Source organism: Orbicella franksi, chromosome 6 (genome assembly GCF_964199315.1).
Source record: "Orbicella franksi chromosome 6, jaOrbFran1.1, whole genome shotgun sequence".
In the NCBI taxonomy this organism is placed as follows: Eukaryota; Metazoa; Cnidaria; class Anthozoa; order Scleractinia; family Merulinidae; genus Orbicella; species Orbicella franksi.
Genome location: NC_138150.1, coordinates 28616100 through 28634635, shown reverse-complemented (window position 1 = coordinate 28634635; position 18536 = coordinate 28616100). Strand labels below are relative to the sequence as shown.

General features: G+C 39.1%; 2 protein-coding genes across 2 annotated transcripts in view; both read right to left on the bottom strand.

Annotated features, from left to right (window-relative positions):
• LOC145488887 (uncharacterized) overlaps positions 1-18536 on the bottom strand; it is a 163806-nt gene that overhangs the window by 13627 nt on the left and 131643 nt on the right. The gene's annotated exons all lie outside the window — the stretch shown is intronic.
• On the bottom strand, positions 418-7009 carry LOC145489431 (uncharacterized). Its single transcript, XM_081468402.1, has 10 exons — positions 6847-7009; positions 6277-6533; positions 5522-5681; positions 4760-4882; positions 4410-4535; positions 3438-3563; positions 2679-2693; positions 2165-2232; positions 1485-1739; positions 418-1158 (listed from the first exon to the last, which is right to left on the bottom strand). The coding sequence occupies exons 1-10, from the start codon at positions 7007-7009 to the stop codon at positions 991-993; spliced, it is 1461 nt and encodes a 486-aa protein (XP_081324528.1). The 3' UTR covers positions 418-990.

Sequence of the window (18536 nt, the reverse complement as noted above, 5' to 3'; positions counted from 1 at the left end):
CAATGTATCGGCTCTGAAAAAACGTTTTCTTTGACGTTGATATTGAGGTAAAAAACAAATCGAAATGTGGTTTAGCGTGGTCTGTACTCTTATCGACAACGAGTACGTGTCATCACTCTTTTCCTAAACATTTTTTCTTATTGTTTCTTCATGTTGAGCGAGTTTGCAAAAGTTTTTGGAATGAAAGTCTGACGTGTGCAACTAGCTCATCTGCATAGCGTTCACTTTCAAATCCGAGTTTTCAATTGTCAACAAAGCTTGACAAAGATTTCTTTCGTTATCTTTGATATTGTGGTAAAAAACAAATCGAAATGTGGTTTAGCGTGGTCTGTACTCTTATCGACAACGAGTACACGTCATCACGGTGGTCAAGCTTTGTTGTGGACTGACTCGGTAAACTTTTTAAAAGTCCTTTTCAATAATATTTCAATTGTCAGTTTTGCCGTTGGAAAGGTCGACCTCTCGCGACCTGCATCGCTCCCGCTCGCGCTCGCCCTCCTGACTTCGTCGCGCGAAGATTACCCTCTCGCTTCGCTCGAGGGGGCTAAGTAAGTCAAACATTAACAAAAGGTCGACTTGTGATAAGTCTACTCACTCGGCTGCACCTCGTAGGTCTACAACATTTTGATCACTGTGATGTCGCGTATTCGTTGTCGATAAGAGTACAGACCAGGCTACACCACATTCGATTTATTAAATTCACAAGGAAGGAAACTTCCCGCCTCTAATAAGCGCACTCCCAAATAAGCGCCCTCCCTTGCCAAAAGTAAATTAGCGTCTTGAGCGCTGAATCGAATTATTACGATAAAGGTCAGTAGCGTCATGTTTGTCTCTGCTAATGCACGGATCGCGAGAACTTCAAAACATCAACCTAAACGACAAAAATCGCGTTACACGACATCGTGTCGTGAATATATTCTCTATCCTTGTAACATTTTGGCGTTGCGATTTGCAAGGTAGGATAAGTTTTTTTAGGGAGCAAATAGAAAATCAGCCCAGGCCTTTAGCCATCTTACCTGAATAGCAGCCATACAATTCCAACCGCATCGATATACGTCCATTCCAGGTGGATGGGTGAATGCGAACGTAACGAGCTACGATTGGTTCATCCAATGTATTGATGACAAGATTTGCGCTGTCCTTGTTGGCCTCATATTCCTAAAATTAGACACACTCATTTGTTGACGTGTAACTGAAGGATACATGTAGTTATCAAACAAACGTAAATCAAAAGAGAACGCTAAAACTCAGTTCTATATCATTAGGGGACCCGCGGTATTACAATCCCCGACTCCACCAAATAGTCAACCGCTGGGACAAGAATGGAGAAGAATAGCGAATGGTCAAAGTGAAGGGTTTGTTGTTCTTATACCAATACATTTATCTATACTAAAGTATTGAGCTTCTTCTTGATGACGTTCTACTCATATCTAGCTCAGGATGATGGAGAGCCTGTCTACAATAGACTGAAATTTTCAACTTACCCTACGAACGTCGCTTGAGTTTTGAAGTTGATTCTCAAAGTATTCACCATTAAAACTGTAAGAGACAGTGTACTTAGACACCCACTCTTCATTGCAATGATGCTGATTATAGCAACCCTGCGTTCCAATTTTGGTTACTTTGGCGACCTTCCCAAAATCCACTTGGATCCACTGTTCTTTGTTACTCTCCTTGGCTATATAGGTGGTGTGATGGTTGACCCTTCCTTTGCTTGGTCCAGTAGCATCTCTCAACTGCTAAAAATAATAAAGTGCATTTCATTTCACAAGTCGATGTATTGTTCCTGAGTCAGTATTTTTCCCTGTAGCGATAAGTACACCATTTGATGAAGTCCTTAAAATTTTTTTATCTTTAATTCATACTCATAACTAAAAAAAAAATCTTTAACACTTAGTAAACCTGTGGACTATATTTTCTGCAAGCAATGCGAGTGTTTAATTGTAGCAAAGTATTGTTTTGTCAGTAATAAAAAAATTAAAAAAAAAAACATTAAACAAACTAATACGAGACCTAGTTCATTAAAGCTGTATCAGTATAACGTGGTACGGCATGTTTTTTTTTATGACATAAATCACTTTTTGGCTTGGCATCACGTGACATGGTGCGATTTAGAACAGCATGGTATGGATTTTTGTTATATTGCCATTTAATGCGAAGATACCTCAGTAAAAGCCCTCAATGCGGAGTCTGAAATGTTCCCATTTTCCAGTCCCATTGGTGAAGCACAATCTAGTATATTAGACAAGAAACTTCCATTTGTAAAAGTTGCGTTTTTGTGTCAGGATGAATGACTGACTGAATGAATGAATGAATGAATGAATGAATGAATGAATGAATGAATGAATGAATGAATGAATGGATGGATGGATGGATGGATGGATGGATGGATGGATGGATGGATGGATGAATGGATGGATGGATGGATGGATGGATGAATGAATGAACCCTATTGCGGACGGCCACCGCATAAGCATAAGAATAAGAATATCAAAACCCTTCCTCCTTCTTATGCTTATGTCGCTCTTGTTCCTAGTGGGGACATGGTTGGCATAAGCATAAGCATAAGCGTAAGACTATCAGCCAATCAGCGAGCACTTTATGCTTATGTCAACCATGTCCTCACTGAACATAAGCATAAGCATAAGAAGAACGCTTAGCTTTTATTATAAACGTACCTCCAGCTACAAACCCTGCAAAAAAGTAAGAGAAAAAGAAAAAGCTTAGTAAAAAATGTTGTAGTTTTCAAAATGCTTATGAGGCGTAAAAGTAACGAACAATAGAACTGATCTAACTTCACTACTGACAGTCGTCAGGAGCCAGCCAATGCCACGGCATTTTTACAGACCGGTCTATTTTTAGGCTTCTTTTCTGGTGAAATAGGTCAGTTCCTGTCTACATAAGCGCGCATCGGTAAGGAAAAAATTGTGATTGGTCAAAGAGGTTTCTACGGGGGTCTGAACTCGCGGTAAAATCAAACTAAAACTAGATCGGTCTGTGAAAACACCGTATCGGGAATATGGGGTAGTTGCACGCTCCTAGTGATGGGCTCCTGCAGTCGTGCATGACCACCCCAGGAACACCAAGTAAAACTGTTTCTGCAGGAACACCACTTGTGTGGTACGATAACTTCGCTGCAATGATCTTACCAGCTATACCGGCTTGAGTCTGAAACCAATTCAAAAAAGTTTAAGTCACACTTAAACAGGTTAGTTCTACAGCTATACATGACGGATGTATGACCAATTTCTATGTTGCACTACGGATCAAGGAAAGTCGTAAAACTGATGGTTTGTTAGGAACATCCAAAACGATAAAGGGGAGTTTAAGGGATTGACGGGAGGGGAGGGTCTTGCTGCTTGGGAAAGTTGCGCTAGTTGTGTCGCTGGTAAAGTTGTTTCCTGAAAAACTTAAAGGAAAATGTATTTTATTGTTACTAGTGCAGTTTTGTCCATCTTTGTAAAATCCCTCTTTGCAGATGCAGACGTAAGATCCCTGGGTATTGTTACACACTGCATTGGCGTCACAATCAGGCGGAATTTCGTTGGCACACTCATCTATATCTAAAAAAACAGAAATTAATTTCCTTAAAACTAGGTTCCTTTGAAGTTCCCTTGATCAGAATAGAGTCTTCACTCTACATTAAATTTTTTTTAAGTTTTTCGCGGTTGTTGGTAGTCCTAGAGCGAACTTGCTGACCTCTTTATCACCGTTCTCTCGGCTATGGGTTTTAAGCGTGGCGGGGGAGATTTTTGAACCTCCGAGTTCGCCTTTCGCAGTTAGATTTGTGAACAAATCTAAAGACGCGCCTAACTTTTGCCCTTTCCGAGTTTAATCCATATGTAAAACACTGGCTACTCATACCCCGTCCACATTGCGTCGTAGAGATATAAGGACGTTCGCGTTAGTTGTTTCTACGCATCCTTACTGCGCACGAAAATTTTTTTGCATTCTGACACAAGTAACTCATTATCTGACTGCTGCAAAAATTTTAAAAAATCTATCGCCTGGAAAATTTTCGCGTGAACGGGGCTCCCTAATAACGGCATTTTCACTCTGAAAACGCATCATATGTTTTCTTTCCACACTACGCTGGAGGAATTTTGGATTTGTGTTTGAGGAAGACTCTGACATAAGAGAAATCACATGACTATCGTGACGTCATTGTTTTGAAAAGCTCCGTTTCCAAAATGTAATCCGTCCACACTAGACCTCACTAAAAGTCAGCGTTTTCAAATTCCTCCGGTTTGGAGCGTTTTCGGCAAGCTCCGGTTTCCCTTGCGGATTAGTGTGGACGGTACTAGCCTAACTGTAGAAATACAGCTGTGTTTTCAAATTTCTGCGGCGTAGTGTCAAATGGAACTCAGAGGAACATTACGCGCAGCTCTTTGTTTAAATATACAACTTACCCGTGCAGGTTATTCCATTGCCAACAAATCCATCTTTGCACGTGCAGTTATATGATGGCAGTGTATTTCTGCACACAGCGCCGTTAACATCACAGTTGTGAGTTCCGTCGGTACACTCGTCAATATCTAACAAAATAAAAAGATTCCTGTGGAATATCTAAATCGTAACGACAGTTGTTATTACTTTATCTCACCGGAGATAATTGTTACTATATTCCATGTGATCTCCTAGCATGAACTACCTGTTAAACTTTTAAGCAAGATCCGACAGTAGCAGCAGTAGTAATTTTAACAACAAAAACAGCAACAATACTCACTGTCATTAAATTAAAGCACATAGAAATAGTTACCAGTGCAGATTATTCCATCTCCATGAAATCCATCTTTGCACGTGCAGTTATAGGATCCTCGGGTGTTGTTACACACAGCATTAACACTACAGTTGTGTGTTCCGTTAGTACACCCATCGATATCTAAAGCAACAAAAGGAGTCATTGAAATGGTGTGCCTACCAAACTTTTCGCCCCGACATAGTGTGTTATTGCCGGCTCGCATATAAGTTATTGCACAGTTATTTCCTCGCATATACGATATAACGTAACTTACCAATTGATTTGCATGTTCAGTCGCGTGTAAAAAAAATTAGAATTAACTATTGTTGGTAATTACGGAATCGCCTCGACTACGCGTGGCGGGAAAAACAAGTCATGTGACTTATGTTTTAAAAGGAAAATCTCATCATGTAACGGACATTCGAAGTCAAGTCAATCAACAGTCGCAAGCATAAACATCAAGATAGCGATCAAAGGGATCTGATACTCAGGAACACAAATTGTAAGTTTCGAAATCGTTTGTCACTTCGATTTAGAATGTTGTAAATAGTAATTTATCTCGTAATTATTTCAATTTCAGTTGACTACGATGTAACCACGGACGCAGCGAGCCGTGTCTCTAGTTCAAATAAATCTGACAACGTTTTGATCCCTGGTGGGCTAATCTTCAAAATAAGTAGCGCCTTCAACCACAGGAGCGAATCACCAATGTCTGATAAAATTACTCGCTTTGAATAATTGTTTCAACTAGATGCACGAGATTGTGTTACAGATAGTTACCAGTGCACTTTATTCCATCTCCGTAAAATCCATCTTTGCACGTGCAGTTGTAGGATTCCGGTGTATTGTTACAGACAGCATAAACGCCACAGCTGTATGTGCCGTCGGTACACTCGTCAATATCTATCACAATAAAAAGGTTCCTGTGGAATATCCCGATCTGTATCGTAACGACAATTGTTATTAAATTATCTTATGTTATTGTTCTTATATTCCGTGTGATATCCTAGCATGAACTGCCTGCTAAACGTTTTAAAAGCAGGATCCGACGACGGCAGCAGTATTAATTGCAACAACAACAATAATGAAAGCAATAGAAAGCAATAGAAAGCCAACTTTTATAGTTACAACTCCCTGTTTTAAGTTCTCATTCTTGGTATTTAAGCCCCTCAAAATTCTCATTGCTAAGTTGAGTAAGACCGCTAATAACAAAAGAATGTGTGTAGTACCCTGTTCACAGTCATGACCAGTAAATCCGAGAATACACAAACACTGGTAATCTCTGTCTGTAAAACCGGCCTGGCAGGTTGCGTTGTTCTTGCAAGGTTTCTTTGCACAAGCATTCTTCAAAGAAAAGAACAAAAACAGCCGTTACAACAGTGACATGGTAGCGACACTTAACAATTAAAATGACTATAATAATAATAATGATAATAATGATAATAATAATAATAATAATAATAATAATAATAATAATAATTGGAAAGTGTTGCAAACTGTTGCCAGCCACCTTCAGTTATTATCTTCATGATTACCTCGGCTTCGCGATACATATAACTCTCGTTCTTCGTGAAGTCGCCTGAGTGTTCATAAGTAGCGTTATTCAGATCACATTTGTGTCGTCCATTTGCATCTTCCTTCTTGTTAAAATTATAACTGACACAGTTTGGCTCCAGAAGGCATTTCAGTCGGCAGGCATGCTCATCGATGACGTCAGTAGTTCGTATCACGTGATCTTCCAGCCGTTGGCCATGGATTGGATCAATGGTGAATCGCAATTTACGACAGTCACCTGAAGAATGAAAATTTTGACATACCTTTATGTTATCATTTGAAATAATTTCTAGCGAAGTCAGTAAAATGAAAGATAAAGACAATAACAAGGGGTGGTGAATAGTAAATGCGAGACTTTGCGAGAAGGCGAGAACAGCGCTTTTCTTTGCGAGCCCGACACATATTGACTTTTTAGATTGCGAGATCGAGACTTCAAAGTGTTTTGAGTGCGATTGCAAGGGGCTCCGACTCTTAAAATTCGAGCTCCAGATTTAGTTGAGAGCTATAAGAATGAGCGAGAATGAGCTTGTACAGAAGTCTTACAAAGGAGCCTTTTGTCGTAAATACTTGTGCCTTTACACAGTTCCACAGGGGACAAAAGATCAGTTCTTCGACTTCATCATCAGCTATCGTGGGTTGTGTGTGGCTTCTTGATCCCTCTTTTACCCTTTTAGGCACCCTTTGAAAACAAGCTGGAACTGGAAATTCGACCATAGCACACTACGTTAGGATATCCTAGAACAAAATAACTGTTTTTTGGCGCCAAAATGACGTTGCGGTAAGTTTTGTAGCTTTTTGTGAAGTTCAGACAATTTGGCAGAAGTTAGGATTAACGTTTCTCGCAAATTGGAAAGTTGCTTTATTTAAATTCAATACCAAGTGACGAGAAGACGTCATTTATTAAAACAAATAAAGGAATAGGAACTTCGAAACCCTTAACCTTGCAACTGCAAAAAGTCGAGACTCCGAGAGAGCTTCGTATAAAAATCGAGACTAGTGCGAGACGCACATAACCGCTAAAAAAAGAGACTGCAAGACCCGTGAAATTCGACTAAAATTTTGCGAGACCCAGAGTTTTTTAGGGACCATTCGCCAGCCCTAATAACAATGAGATGAAACTATGCTGTATGAAACTAAACTGGTTGTTACTTCAACTTAGTTTAAGAAAAGTCATTCGCGCACTACTGTCACTCATTTATTTTTCATTTTGCCGAAATTCTACAGTAATTAGAAGAGTCTATTTTTTTGCAAATGACAGTTTTTTAACAAACCCGTAAACTATGATCATTTAGAAACAGCAGTCATTTCAATTTTCGCTCCAATGTGCGCGCCATTATATTTCCCGGCGCGATGAAAGGATTTTTTTTTCTCTTTTGAAAGATCTATGAAAAATCCGAATTAAAGTTTGTTCAGAAGTAAACTTTTGATTTCGAGCCATTGTTTTCATAAAGAAAGAGCTTTTACGATTTTAAGTTTACACGACAGTTTTCTATGATCAAAATTTTATAACCATAAAACTTCAGAGGTCATTACGTTTGGAAAACGCCGGTATCGAGGCATCTCGAGTAGGTACATGTAACACCGGTGAAGTTAGAGAGCAAAACTGGAAAAACGGAAAAAAAAATGTTGGTTTGGACAGTTTGAGTGAACCAGACGTGTGCTGAAATTCTCTTCGAAGTCAAGCATGGTTGGGTGAATTTACTGTGTAACACTGATGAAAAAATTAATCGAGGTTTTCGTTCATGTTGTTTATTAAACTCGAAATAGGTCTTTCTTCAACTTACTTTTAAGGAAGATAATTCGTGCGCTTCTGTAACTCATTGATTTTTCATTTTGCGGAAATTCTACAGTAATTTGCAGAGCATATTTTTGCAAATGACAGTTATCTCTTAAAAAAATACAACATTGTCATTTCTCGGTTCGCTTTATATTTTGAACAACAGGATCGGCCATTAAACAGACCCGCAAATTGTGATCATTATGAAGCAGCAGTCATTTCAAGTTTCGCTTCCTCACGAACCTTCCTTCAGGTTGTCAAATACATTAACTAAACAGTCTTGCCTCCCGTTTAGAGTGTACCATTTCCCGGCGCAAGATAAGGATTCTTAATTCTCTTTAGTTTTAAAAGATTCATGAAGAAAAATCGGAATGAATGTCTATTCAGAAAAAAAAAAAACTTTTGATTTCGAGCCTTTGTTTTCATAAAGAAAGAACTTTTACGTTTTTAAGTTATCTAATTTATATCACATTTTTTTCTGAAGCCCTGCACCTCTTCAGAACTTTACAACCATAAAACTTCAGAGGCCAAACTTTAAAAAGTTGCTTAGCTTAGTTTTGCATTTTTGGAAAACTCCGGTAATGAAGCACCTCGAGTAGGTGCATGTGGCACAGGTGAATTTAGAAACAAAATTGGAAAAACAGGAAGAATGTGCTGGTTTGGACGGTTTGAGTTAACCAAACGTGTCCTGAAATTCTCTTTGAACTCGAGCATAATTGCGTGAACTTACTTTCAGTGTAAGGCTTTTTTGACTGAGTATAAGTCATGAAGTTTGTAACTTTGTTTTGAGAAAATGAGTCTCGTACGACAATTGCTAAACACATTTGCATGTGCATGTCAAAGCCACCTGTTTGAGTTCTTTTTTCTTAAGAAATTGTTTAGGAAAACAGAACAGAGTTCTATGAAATTAACTAGTTGTTACTTCAACTTAGTTTTCAGAAAAAAAGATTCGCGTACTAGCTCATTAAGTTTTCATTTTTCTTAAATTCTAGAGTAATTTGCAGAGTTTTTTTGAATATGAAAATTCCACATATATTTCATTTCTTCGATCGCGGTTTTTTTTTTACAACATAATTTATGATTATTAAGAAACAGCAGTCATTTCAAGTTTCGCTTCCTAACGGACTTTTCTCAGGTTACCAAAAAAAAAAACATCGACAAATTGTCTAAGTTGCTTGCTTCCCGTTTACTGCGCAGTATCGTATTTTCCGGCGCAATGTTAGGATTCTTTTCCTTTTTGAAAGACTTAACACTGCTAGTTTATGAGCTTAACACACAAATTTGTGTGTGGCAGGTCTAAAAAATTTCTTATTTTTCGAACGAATTACTAAGCCCAGTTCAAAACTCGTCGCTCATCCTGTCAAAAAAACAAAACAAAACAAAAATAAGCTGGCTGGTGGTTATTTGAAAAAAAAAAAAAAAAAAACTTTCCTATCAGTAGTTTTTCTTTTTGACACCCAAAATTTATATTCAGTAAAGACTGTAGTTTTGTCAGTAGTTTCTTGGGAAGTAACAATTTCTTTTTCGATCAAAAAATGTTGTAACAAAAATACATAATGGTTATCGCAGTTACTTTTCATCAGCATACAACAAATTTTTTTATCAATCTTGAAAGCAGCGAAGCGCTCATTAGTTTTAACTGATTCACGATCATGTACCTACAGTTCAGAAATTAACGCCAAAATGTAACGACTCTTGTGAAAAGAAGTATTCATGTTATTTAATTATTTAAACTAGGGCACTAAAAATGTTGCTGGTCCATCTTTCAAAAAGTACTATACGCGGGCAAAAATCATGATAAACACAATAAAGATAGAATATTTTCTAACAGTGAATGAAAAAAAAGCTTTACCTTTTGCATCCGGTAACAGGGAAGCGAAGAAGACGAAAACAAGGCCGGAAAATGCGAACAACATTTTTACGACAAGTTTTCGAAAACTTTGTAAAAACCGTTTGGTAGTGTTACATTCCAGCGAGAAGCTTTGGCCAGTGGTACAATGATGATATGAATCATGAGCTAAGCTGCGACCTCTGAAGTAAGTTTAAACTTCTTCCGTATTCAAATATGCCAGCTCCATGGACTTACACTTATTAATTATTACTGACTGTTACAACTAGAGTGGTCCCCTGTAATGTGTTTGGAGCAGTAAATTGGTTTTTTATTAATACGTACATGTAAAATAATGATAATTGTCTTTGACAACGCTAATAAAAGAAAGATGTTGCTGTGGTTACGTGGTTTTCCACAGTTAAGTACGTTTTTCAACCTTTTAGGCCTTACGATGAAAAAAGCAAAACAAAACAAAACAAAAATGAAACAAAGAGCGTGTAAACTAAACGCTTTAAAGACGCCGGAGATTTGAAAGAGAGGCTTTTAGTTTATTCGTCCTGTGAAATTTGGACATTACGACGTAACGCCATCAGTCAAATCTATTTCATCGCTGCTGTTGTTAGAAATCAAATATTTACTCGTGTATCCTGAGTCACTGCATTAGAATTATATATGTAAAGCAGCCGTGTCAAAGTGGCCAACAGCGCCGGTGCTTATTTCGGTTTCTCTAGCTCTCAAGAGCATTAAACGAAAGGGGTCACTGGATTTGGTGTACAAGGCCTTTCTACCGTTAATGTCTTGTGCTTTTTTTTTTCTGAACCAAGACTACAATGACAAATTCAGTAGTTTAATACCAAAACATTTTCACGATACCAAAGATTGGTATATACAAGCGTTTTGAAGACTTCCTAAGCGACTAATTATGCGATGACAAAAATAAAATTGTTGCTAGTCCCTTAGAATGCATTATCATAATTATTTTGCACGAAATCATTCTAGTGCAACGCACCTTACCGTAGCCACCCAAAAGAATTGTCTGGAAGTCATTCTTAGCCAATCACAGTGCGCGAGAGTTTGTTTGTAGTCACGCCTACTTGAACAGGTTTTAGCATGGTGATAGGTTTGTTGGTGGCTTATATGTAATTATTTTCAATGAAACATTTCGGGAAGAAAATCAAACGCAATTAAAAACAAATCTTAACGGGCAGGAGAAATTTCCGACTATTAGTCCTCAACATTCCATTAACAATTCGCTGTTATTGTTTGTTTTTATCGCAACTGTTAATAGTGTTGAAGCAGAACAAAAACAATCTGCAAAAGCAACACCGTCCGAACAACTTAACACATTTAGACCAATTTTAGAGCGAGGAATAATTGAAATACTTGCGTGTGTTCAGAATTCAAACCAGTATTTAGTATTGTGAATGATTGTTTTTTGCGAATTCGAATATTTAACTGCACTACCAAATGGTCATGAATTTGTTGCTATGGAAGGTTTCTAAGCTTCGTATTTTGAAAACCAGACTTCCTAAGGATAAGCTTTTTGTAAAGGTTTGTTCCTTTGAGGAGTCCTGCAAAAGTTTCAAATCAAGGCCATATTTGACCAGTCACGCGACCAGAATAACAGAAATCGTAAAACCTAATAGGCATCTGAACGCAACATTTTAAATCAGTGTCAACGAATTAAGAACGTCCACGTGCTTAGTGCTACGTTCGGGTTTTATGAAACTCGCATTATCATAAAAGTTATGAGGTAATAAACACCAGTATTAACAGACTTTCTACAGTAGCCTTCCTCTTTTACGTGTAAACCGTAATTCAATGCGTACGATTTTAAATAAGGCTAAGTTATTTCTGATTCATGGGACAAATCGGAATTTTTCCTCTTTTCTTCCAAGTTTTAGGGATTTAAAATTCTAACGCGCGGTTTGGGACTGGCACTAGTTACGTACGCGAAATCTTTTTTTTTTTTTTTCAAAGGAATCGTTCCCCCATAAAAAAAATTCACCATTTATCACTGCAAAGCGCTCTAAAATAGCCTTCCTCTAAATATCGCCTTCAGCAATCCCTTAGCAACCGCTCTAAATCTGTAGTTAAGAAGCCCACCCCCCCCCCCCCCTTAAACATCTTCCTTTATAACGTTCCTATATTTTTTAGGTCCGCCATATAAATACTGAAAATGGAAATTTGCAAAACCTTACGGCACTACAACATATAAAGAGCAAGCCAATAATTCAGTCCGGTTGAGCTGTTCATTGTGGCCATAGAGGTCATTATTCAGAACTCCTTGACTTTTCCCTGATTGGAAATTTCAGGTAAGCTAAATTTATTTTAAGATGAACTTGAATCGCTCCCATTGATATTTCTGGGCTTTCTTTTCTTTTTCCCGTTAACTTTATAGGGTGTCAGTCGGGGGTTGGGGGGGAGGGGATCAGTGTTTTGTGGAAACCCATCGAGCGCTGAAGGCGTGATCTAGAGGCCGTCAAACCAGTCGATTTTATTATCAAAATACAAAATACCAATTAACTTAAAGAGCATCAGATATATCGAGATATAATAGCGGCCTCCAGCCTCCCCCAACAGCATTCCTTCCCAACCATTCATCTAAGACTGATAGGTTTTTGAGTAAAACGTCGTTGAGATCATGGTAACCTTGAACAATTTTCTCTCTTGACCTGTGGCAACCCTGCCTTTGCGTGACAACAGACTTACGCATAACTTGTAAAATATTTCAAGTTGTTGGGTGGCTAATGGTGGAGCGCGTCACACTGTTTCGTTGTCTGGACTGTGCTGAACGATTTGATTACCGCGCGCTTGGCAGTGGTCGGAAGCTGGAAGGAGCCGCCGAACATTTCATTGACAGTGGCGTTTTGAATTTTTGAGTCCGCGTATTATTGAAAGGCGCAGTGAAGAATTCCTGAGTTAGTTTGGTCTGATTCCTCGTACAAGACAGTCCTAAACTCTGGTTGGTGACAAAAGGGCTCAAAAGAAGATGTTTAAGCCGTAGGGGACTTTTCCGTGTTTACAAAGTCTCATCTAAACACGACAGGGGTTGGGAGAATTCGAGACAGTTATGCAAACCCGAGAAATCTCCAACTCCGAATTGTTCTCTAAAATAAACATCACAACCGTGTTTACATATTGTCATCGAAACACATCTCTTGACCATGAGAGCGCGCGTACTATCTTAAATATTTTATAAGTAACAATTATTCACCGACGTGGAGTTGAAGAGTAAATAAATTATTCTCATGTTGAAATTGAATACGAAGTGTGATTAACAGCGGTAACAGGCTGTTTTGCCAAACGACGTCGTCAATACGTTTCACTCGAAAATCGGGGCAATCGGAGACTTGCCATCATTTACCTGAACTTATTTGCACCGGGTCTTCGATGGTGTGTTAGTGTAGGCGGCATAGCTTAAAGGTTTCAACTAAAATTGATATTGGAAGATCGGAGGTTTTACGTTTTCCTTTCATCAAGCGTTTCTGAAAAGTAAAATCAAGCTCTACTATTTCCAACAATTACTGCAACGAGAACTTGCGGGACATGTTCTATGCAGGGAGTGCTATGCTAGGCGACCTCTCGTGCTACGAATCTTGTATCAAAACTACGCGACAAGTTCAAAGCACTTGCCAATTGACCGTATTTTGCCCTGACCTCTTAGGTGTAATGAACCTAAATTTACCCCAGTTTAACAGGGCCTTTAGGCAGTACAGCAAGAATGACAACATATAAATTGTACGTAACCGTAATTACTTGTCAACTATCCTGTAGAAGCCGAATCCTCGCAGAGTTTGAGTGACTACTTCAGTGCCCAACCTTGTCAAAATCTCAATGTGAGAAAAATATCAGAGCTTTGCTTTTAACTAAACTAACTCCACCGTCTTGAAACTTGTTAATTGTCCCCCTTCTTCCCTATAGTAATGTCGAAATTCTGCCCTTACCAAGTCAAAATAATAGAATATTTTACTATAAAATTACTATTAATGTACCAACCGCAAGACATCCTTAACTCGATTTGTTTTTATCATTATGGTGAACTTCGTAAGCACAGCAGTATCTTCCTTTTCTTATTCATATTACAGACAAAAAAAGCGACGATTTGTCAAATTAATAGAATTGCGTTTTATCATGTAAAACTTTAATCCACCAACCACAATACAGGGAAACTATTTACGTTTTACCGGCTGCTAATATCTGAAGATGATTAATATAAGGAGCTGTCATGTTTTGATGATCGACTTCAGATGTTGCAACTCAGCTTATGATTCATACCATTGAACTTTCGAGACTTCTATTCGGAATTTAACATTACCAGCCGCCAATTTTGTAATGAGTTTGACACACTTGTCGTAAACATGTCTTCATTATTTTTCTCCTCAGCTTTCGTGTTATTGAATTTCGTGATCCCGGAGACGCAAGGTAAGGTTCAATTCATTCGGCGTTTCAGAATACTCTTGCTTTAGTGTGTGTATCAATAGTTCTGGCAACGTGTAACAAGACACACAGTAGTTTTTAACGCCCTTTTTTATATACATAGTTCGCAATTAGAGTTTATACTTCTTTTTCACGTGTCCTTCAGTTTTGTTTTGGCCATCATACTAATTAATTTAGCGAGGGTCAGTACCACTAAATTATTTCAACGTCCAAATTTTCTCTACATTTAGAAAAACTTCAATTACAATAAGCTCTTGAATTCCAGGCTGTAAGAAATTCCATAGGATTGTATTAAAGGACACTGTCAAGATACATTCGCTTAAAACTGTTATAAATTCCCGAAATGGTCCCTAAATTTATGTCATAAGAACTTAATTAGCTCTAACTAAATGATTAAAGAGATTATTTAATAGGCAAATAGAATTTTTATGTCTTTCTTCCCAGGAAATTTGGTTTGTTTTAATGGTGCAATATTGAAAGCACGTGTGTTCATTCTTGTGCAACAGTAATTGTTATGTAAAGCATACCACACGTGCGGGGGCTTGGACATGGGGGTTTGTTTTCTTCATTGTATTAACCCCCCGCTCGTGATGTCATGACTCGTGGCCTGGTTACAAAGCATCGGTCATTCATTCATTCATTCATTCTTGCTTCTCGCAGGGTGAGACGTTCGTTTTCAGGTCTAAAGGTAAGCTTTATTTACGGCAGAGGTTGTCCCTAAAGTGCTTATTTCAGGCCATTCTTTTGTTAGGCGCCTTAAGCGCGATTTGGAGTTAGGTTTTGATCCCCGCGCGGCGAACGATTTTAAACTTCGTGGTACAGCGTTGGTTCACCTGTATGGCGTCGGTGGCCGCACCGTGCAAACACTTCAGGCAAATGACCTTCATGTGGTCAGAGACCTCGCTCCAGATATTGTTATCTTAGAAATAGGTACTAACGATCTTACCCATACCTCTCCTGAGACGGTAGGCTCTAATATTGAGGACTTTGTGCGTTTGCTTAAAAGGGAATTTTCTGTTCGCGCAATCGGCGTTTGTGGTGTCATCCCACGTGGCATTTCCGTGCCGCATGCTATGTCTTTTTGGCACAACGCGTCCGTTTTAAATCAATATGTTGGCGTTGTGTTGGATGATTTTGCTAATGTTTTTTGTTGGTCTCATTCGGAGTTCAACAGCCCCCATAAGGACTTATACCTGAGGAATGGCGTTCACGTTAATCCAACAGGGCAGTATTTACTCTACCGGAGTTATCGTGGCGCCATTTGAATGGCTCTGGGTCTGCTTGGGGCGAATTGATCCTTGCATTGGCGTAAAGCCACTTGTTTCTTAGTTAATTTAGTCGAAAATTCTGGCGTTTTTATGTTGGGTTATTTTGGCTAGCCATATGTAGTTATGCTACTCCCCATTTATTTTGGTCAGTCATTCCTTTTGCACTGATATATTTTGGCTTGTCAGATGTAGTTCTGTAAAGCCCTTAATTTGGCCAGCTATTTATGGCCAGTTAGTCATGTGTAGTCATGGCTAGTTTAACTGGCAGCTAGTCATATGTAGTTATGCTACCTTGTCAGTTTTTACTGATGATATGTAGTTATCCTGGCATTTGTTTTCCTTTTCATCTTTATGTATAATTTGGTTGCCAGGCATATGTAGTTATGCTGGCACCTTCTTTAATTTCTGGCGTTGATGGGCCAGCCAACTCGTCGGCTTTTTGTCTTGACACGGTTCGGCCTGCCAGGTTATATTTATAAGTGCCTGACCGTGTGTCAGCCTTATTTGGTTTTAATGTTTCTGTTCCTGCCAAGTTTCTCTCCTTTTGAGTTGCAGATTTTTGGTCATGCCTAAAGTCGGGTCTCAAAGTTGTGCCGGTAGGGCAGCAGCTGGAGCTACTAAACATGCCAGCCCTTGGGCAAGTGTTCGTGCGAGCAGCACTGCCACTCAAAGCCAACCTGCCTCGAAGGGCATAAGGAGATGTGCACGTGTACCTGTGTCAGCATCAGAGAACCCGGTTGCTCCTGCCCAGGAGCCCCCCAGCATACCAGTAACAGAGCAACCATCTCAACCAGAGGCCCAGCTGTCCCCCCAGTTCATTGAGTGCGTTTCCCATCATGCCCCATACATTGGCTCTTTTTATTGCTTATATGTATGGCAACAAATATGCTCCGTCTACTGTGAGTTCATATGTTTCTGCCCTAGGCTATTCACATAAATTTTTAGGCCATCCTGATCCTACAAAAGCCTTTTTTATTATCCAAATTCTCAAAGGTTATGGTAAGATAGGTTCACGTTTAGATAGTCGCTTACCTATCACACTTCCAGTACTCAACAGGATCATTGAGTCTTCGACACAACTAGCTATTACCCAGTATCAAAGTTGTCAATTTCGGGCCATGTGCTCGACAGCCTTTTTTGCCTTCTTGCGAATTGGGAAGATTACCTACAATTCCCTAAAAGATGCGAGTGTCCCCTTGCAGGTTCACCAGTTGGTTAAACTAGTAGATTCCTCAAAGCGGGTGGTGGCTATGAAACTCACTTTTGGTAATTTTAAACATAGCTACAATCAGCGTCCATTCTCTATAATTTTGCATCGTCATAATTTGTGTTGTCCGGTACAATTGCTACTGGATTATTTATCACTTAGGGGAAATCGGCCAGGTCCACTTTTCCTTTATTTTTGATAACAGCCCAGTTTCAAGGACCAATTTTGCAGAACTACTTTCTCTTTCGTTGAATGCTTGCGGGCTTGACTCCACACGCTACAAGGGGCATAGTTTTCGCATCGGCGCTGCTTCATTTGCTGCAGAACGGGGAATGTCTGACGCTCAGATCAGAGCTTTGGGTCGTTGGAGGTCCAATGCCTCCCTTAAGTATATTAGGATACCTTCACTTATGTCTTAGCTTAGGATTACCTGCATGGCTTGCAGGGGAAGCCATGTGCAGGTCACTGAAGGGTGACGGGACTGATTAGCAAGGGCAGCAGTCTCGTCACTTTTTGGTTGCTTAACCTTTCGGGGAGTAAGGGGTTCTGATTAACAAGGGCAGCAGTTCCCCATGCTCCATGTTCACTGTTCGGAGCTATCCTGTATTTTCTACCTTTGTATAGTTTGCTCATCAAGTAAGTACATGTAGTCAGGGTTAGGAGAACAGATTGGCAAGGGTAGCTGTTCTCATTTCTCTGTACTGACAGGCATTCTTTGCCCGAGTTCTAGGCCATTGTTATCTTTAATGTGGGGGAATCCCCATCTGCTATGGATTTCTGAACTGATTGGCAAGGGCTGCAGTTCACGTTAATTTTAGCGGGTAATAATTTGTATTTTAGTCGAAAGGGTAGCGGGAGCAGATTAGTGGGGCAACTGTTCACCTTGCCCTTGTTATAACTGGCCATTATTGTTACAGTTTCAGAGCTTTCTTATTTTGGTCCATGTGGTCGATTGATAGGGGAATCCCCCTCTGTGTTTAATCATATATTTGGTGGGCTGCATTTCCCTTGGGTGGGGCGGCAGCATGATTTTATCATTCTGCTTTGGCGTTTTTGTGCCCTCACCTTTACTGGGGCTCAACACAATTTCTATAGCCAATTGTTTTTGTAATTAATTCAAAAAATTTGTATGATTAAATCGGCTTTCGGTCTTTGCCCTTAGCCATTTTACTCCATCTGGAATTGCCTGTCTTCACTTTAGTGCCCAGTAAACGAGCGCAGTTATGCAGCCCACTAGATTTTTAGTCCCTAGGCTGGGAAGGGAGGAAAGGCATAAAAGTAATTTCTTGAACAAAGTCCACACTGCAGAAGCATTTTTACAAAATTTCAACGATTTTCGAACCGAATTTGAACCTTTGAAAAACTGACATCCTGACGCTTTTTCAAAAATCTATATCACAATCCGTTTCCATCCTCGCCATCGTTAGCCATCCTTACTTCCTCAGAAATGGGTTTTAATCATTTGTCGAGTACTGCTCTACAAAATAAAACCATTATTTTTCAGCTTCCAAAGATCGATATATGTTTTTGAGATTTCCAAAATCAAGCTAAAAATTGGGACAGTGTCCCTTTAAGTATATAACTAGGTAGAGGAAAGGATTGTTAATAACTCTTAACATGCATGGACTGCAAGCTCAAAATTGTATATTTTGTCAGCACAGAAAATTCTAAGCTAATCATTTCATACCTCAATTAGTTTTTCATTGTATTAAAACTAC